Source organism: Homalodisca vitripennis, chromosome 1 (assembly GCF_021130785.1).
Source record: "Homalodisca vitripennis isolate AUS2020 chromosome 1, UT_GWSS_2.1, whole genome shotgun sequence".
NCBI lineage: Eukaryota > Metazoa > Arthropoda > Insecta > Hemiptera > Cicadellidae > Homalodisca > Homalodisca vitripennis.
Window position 1 is genome coordinate 192,178,593 of NC_060207.1, and position 5,394 is coordinate 192,183,986.

Sequence of the window (5,394 nt, forward strand, 5' to 3'; positions counted from 1 at the left end):
AGAGTTTGTCGTATTGCTTGTAGTTCTTCAACTACACTATGTCGCTTGACGAACGTGAACGTATAACACTTCTTATGATGGTTGGTTGGGGAAATAACAGACGATCACACGAGGAAGCATGCCATTTATTTAATGACTACTTTCACGAGAGGCAGCCAATTTCTAGAACAACTGTAGGATGAACCGTTCAATACTTTATGAAAACAGGAAGTGTTTCCGATCGTCATAGGTCGCTGAGATTTCTAATTGTTACTGTTATCAGGTTTTCCCTGTTATCAATATATTAGGACCAAATTTGTAACCCTTGAGGATAACTAATGTCATAATTCACTTCTGTAGAATTGACAAGCATAATGTAGTAGTTAGCTGCAGTATTTGTTTGGTTGCAGTTTTGCTTTACTGGGGTTATGGCTACTAATAAAATGTAACCAAGTAAAATCTTTGAACAGCCGCCATTTTGTACTGGATCAATCTTTTTGAGTGCGGTTTGCGGCATTAAACTCTGCTAGATAAGCCCTTTAAAATGATGTCCATATTGACCTATGCTCCTATTTAAGATTTCCTTCTGACTCCTTGCGGGACGTCCCCATGATATTACAGAAAACTGATAGTTCCCTCATAAAGTAGATTTTTAGGTGTAGTATTGATGTACCAAATCTTGTTTATTTATCTGTTATCGTTCAGAAAATATTATACCAGTGCAGGACTTTATGTACACCCTGTATAATGCGCGACTATCTCATGTGTCACTACAATAGCGGTAATTATTCCCCTGTATTACGTGAACATGTAAACACACAATACAGTTATAGCAGTGAACGACAATTGTGTGAGCTGATTACGAGTGGACTTCGGTGTAACCGAACTAGGTTTATGAGGGAACTTGAACGATTTCGTGCGCGTTTTCTGTCTGGGTCGAACAATAGGTTGTGTATATGTAACTGTTCTTATTTTTACAATTCATTCATTCATTCATTCACTTAATGATCAGTTCGTGCAAACAGTTGCCATAGCAACTACGTAACAAAGCTAGAGAGATAAAATAATCAATAAATCATAATGGTACAATTTTAACAAGAAGTATTAATTTTAACTTATTATATATTATTCAGCCTAAAACTGAAATTAAGAGTGTTACAATTAATTTTGCTGCAATGATTTGAAATTTTCTACTTTTGAAATTTGAAATTTAATGCTGATCGCACAATATTCCTCAAAATGTTTAAATAGTACAAGTGTGCTGTTTGGAAAGTTTCAAAAAATGAAAAAATATAATAAAAATCAAAACTAAAATCCTTACTGTAGTGCTTGTTTTTATTTATTTTCTATGGCAGAGATTATTACTTTCTTAAAATAATGAGTTGCTGAGACGGGGTGGTCCTATTTATCTACTGGACAACTCTATAGATTTGTAGTAGGTCAATAAGAGTCCTTCAATATCTACTAACTTTCTACAAGAAACACTATTTACATTTTCTAATAATTACGTTTTATAGAGATAAGAAAGGAACACCGGTTAATTGATTCTAAATGTTGGCCAGACGTCGTGATATTACATATTTATATTTTGATTGCTCTTGAAAACTAATAATATTTATAGATAATATAGTTAACATTAATATTTATACTTTTTTTTACCGAATTGTGTATAAAAATAATGGGAAATCAGTGTCAAGTCAGACATAAGACAGTCCATAAGTTGGATCTTGAGGAGCGAACTGAGAGTCAATCCTATGATATTGATGTCACATTCAACGATTGAACAAAGGTAAATCTTTCAGTCAAATCCATGAGATAGAAAATCAACTTCATCAACTACATTCCTTTTTTTAAGTTTTATGCAACATTTAAAGTCTACAGATAATATACTTCTCAAGATATCTTCATTATACCTAACACAGGTGGAACCTGGTCACGACGCTCCATAACTGGAACGGTTACGGAACTGCAACAACGTAAAAATAAATTATTGCACTGGAACTGTGCAACTCCTTTTATAATGAATACCTAAACTGATACTGGTACTGGAACTATAATTGGAACGATGAGATAACCACTACGCTGCACATTGCAACGAGCCCAGAGAGACTATATTTATTATTACAGCCTTTCTTCCTCTCCACCCAAACCTAACTGCTAATGCCAGATTTTATTTATACTCTGCAGTGTACAAAATGTAGCAATCTTTTTATAATTTATATTTATCTGGGAGTTTTTATCTATTGCTTGAAAACAATTTATAATATTTCTACTTTATATTATTAATTGTTAATATAATAACTATCAATCTTAATCAAACTGTACGTTATTTTCTAAGCTTGCGATCATTATATGTAAAGAAATTATAAAACTACGTTTCGAGGTTTATATTCAAGAATGCCAAACCCATTAATAATAAAAGTGCAACAAAACTATCATCATCATCTCTGTTTTTCTAGTGGCAGTCCATAACCGCCCTTTTAGGATTTTAGATTTTAAGAGCATGTTTATGTATTTGTTATGTATACTAAAGGTCATCAACTGGTACGTCCTTTATCGTAGTCACGTAGCAAAGAAGCACATCCGATATACGAGTATAAGCGCCCAGACGAGTGTAACGAAATGCATATGACGTTGCAACGGAACTTCATTCCGGAACTTCCGGTCACGGTATGAGCGGTAACGTATGGACGGTGAGCGGTAGAGCGGACTCAAGTGTAATGTTTGTATTGTACACATAGAGAACGCTCGACATAGTCACGACATACGTGAGCAGCAGGGCGGTACCACACGGTGCAGGCGTTAAATTATTCTCCTGCCGGTCAGCGCTCGACCCACTTTAATTTCTGTGCATCATGTCAAACTGTGCATCATGTCAGACTGTGCATCATGTCAGACTGTGCATCACGTCAGTCTGTGCATCATGTCAAACTGTGCATCATGTCAGACTGTGCATCATGTCAGACTGTGCATCACGTCAGTCTGTGCATCACGTCAGACTGTGCATTATGTCAGTCTGTGCATCATGTCAGACTGTGCATCACGTCAGACTGTGCATCATCTCAGACTGTGCATCATGTCAAACTGTGCATCATGTCAGACTGTGCATCATGTCAGACTGTGCATCATGTCAGACTATGCATCATGTCAGACTGTGCATTATGTCAGAATGTGCATCATGTCAGACTGTGCATCATGTCAGTCTGTGCATCATGTCAGACTGTGCATCACGTCAGACTGTGCATTATGTCAGTCTGTGCATCATGTCAAACTGTGCATCATGTCAGACTGTGCATCATGTCAGTCTGTGCATCATGTCAGTCTGTGCATCACGTCAGACTGTGCATTATGTCAGTCTGTGCATCATGTCAGACTGTGCATCACGTCAGACTGTGCATCATCTCAGACTGTGCATCATGTCAAACTGTGCATCATGTCAGACTGTGCATCATGTCAGACTGTGCATCATGTCAGACTATGCATCATGTCAGACTGTGCATTATGTCAGTCTGTGCATCATGTCAGACTGTGCATCACGTCAGACTGTGCATCATCTCAGACTGTGCATCATGTCAAACTGTGCATCATGTCAGACTGTGCATCATGTCAGACTGTGTATCATGTCAGACCCAACACGCCTACGTAACCCCTTTTCGGCTTTACCTCCTGTCCAAAACCCACAATTTCCTTCTCCAAAAGTTGTCTTATCAAGTTTGGTAAAAATTCCAACTGACAGTCTGGTGTACTAAAAAACCGGGTTGTATCTTTTCTCAAACCGGCAAACTCTAATAATGAAGCGAACTCTAATCCTGTTTATAGAGAGAACGCCGTGTATTTCAGGCTTCATATATTTTCGAAACGCAGTTTTCACTTAAGAATAAGACTTTGACAACTTTGTCCGGAGATTACATTGCGATGCCTAAAAAACAAAAAAACTCCGCTCTGCCATTATGCCGTTTTACCACTTACCGCTTGTATCGTGGCCGAGGCCTTAACCAAAACCGCTCCACGGCTATCGCGAACTCGTTGTAACGGATCTACGACAGGAACGACATGGTACCCCTCTAGTACTTAGGCTACATGCGTTACTAGGCCTAAAACACACGTTAAAATTTCATGTAATTGTATTCAGTTTGTTTACAAATTTATTTTGCTCTGCGATATTTTAGTGCCTTCATGTTTACCCATAAGACTAATGTAAAAATGTTTCCTAACGCTCAGTCAAATCCAATGGAGTGATATACACCATCATTGAACTTGATGTTCATTGTATACAAACGAAGATTTAATGCAAAATGTCATGTCCAGCCCTTCGAAGATCCTTCTTACGAAACACTCTGGCTGCGCTTGATGCTAGGGAATGTGTGGCGGTCTGCGTCTTAAGCAGGGTGTTTGTTTGATACGATGAACCATCTAGCTCTTGAATGGTTCTACCAACACCGAGTTATGGGCATGTACTAGAATGGTTCCATTCATACTTTGTTGACATTCATAATTTGCTTAAGTATGACTGCTTTCGATCCTCGAAAATCTGACTATATAACAGTAGAACTAGGTGTTCCGCAAAGTTTCATTATTGGACCCATATTATTCCTAGTTTATATCAGTGGCCTGAATAGAAATTTGGAACATTTCTTACAACAGGCTCATAACTCAGTAGACTGTTTTAATAAAATCTCAAATATCATCAGTTTCAAAATCTCTTAGTTGAGGGTTTATAAATGGACTGTCTTTAAACAAATATGACAAATCAATAACTAACTTCCGCATTCCTTCACTTTAGTCCGAAGTAGCGGATATACTTGATGATGTTAGTTATTAGAGTCAGAAAAAATGTTCTTAAAGCGTGAAATAACTCTAGAATTATTTGGATTCACAATATTGACCACATATTCTCGCAATATTGACTCAGTTCATGTTTATTTTCCTTGATAAATATAACTCTTGACCTTTCAGGAATAAGGACACTCCAAATTTGGTGCGGATATTTTAGACCGGCGATAATGCATAGTTGAATGTACGAGGAAACTGCAGGGGTTGCTTAGTTCGTGCTAAAGTATAATTTTCTTTTTACGCATTTGCAGTCCATAAATAATTTATGGCTTTCGAAGGCGTAACAGTTGGCGTGTCGTGTTTCTGAGGCAACGTCTGTTGACCTTGCTGACTTTCTTTATTTATTCAGGTGTTCTGTATACCCTCTAAACTTTACCCTAACTTCCTTTCACCGACCCACATTTATTACACCCGACCACCTGGAGTATCTTCTCATACCGAGGTAACTGAGAAATGTTATATATTTTTTAATTTTGGAAATATTTTAATTTAAAAATACTACAAACAAAATTGTGCAATAAATATTGCATACTATTTGTGCAGGAAGATTTTATTCTGATGGTTATATTTTTAAGGTCCCCA

General features: G+C 37.2%; 1 protein-coding gene across 1 annotated transcript; it reads left to right on the forward strand.

Moving 5' to 3' along the window:
- Positions 1-2,851: 2,851 nt before the first annotated feature.
- On the forward strand, positions 2,852-3,625 carry LOC124354393. The gene has a single exon (XM_046804814.1). It carries the CDS (start codon positions 2,852-2,854, stop codon positions 3,623-3,625), a length of 774 nt encoding a protein of 257 aa, XP_046660770.1.
- The last annotated feature ends 1,769 nt before the right edge of the window (positions 3,626-5,394 follow it).

Bases quoted from the DNA above. Each gene is read 5' to 3' on its own strand.
- LOC124354393 (XM_046804814.1), top strand. From the start codon at position 2,852: ATGTCAGACTGTGCATCATGTCAGACTGTGCATCACGTCAGTCTGTGC.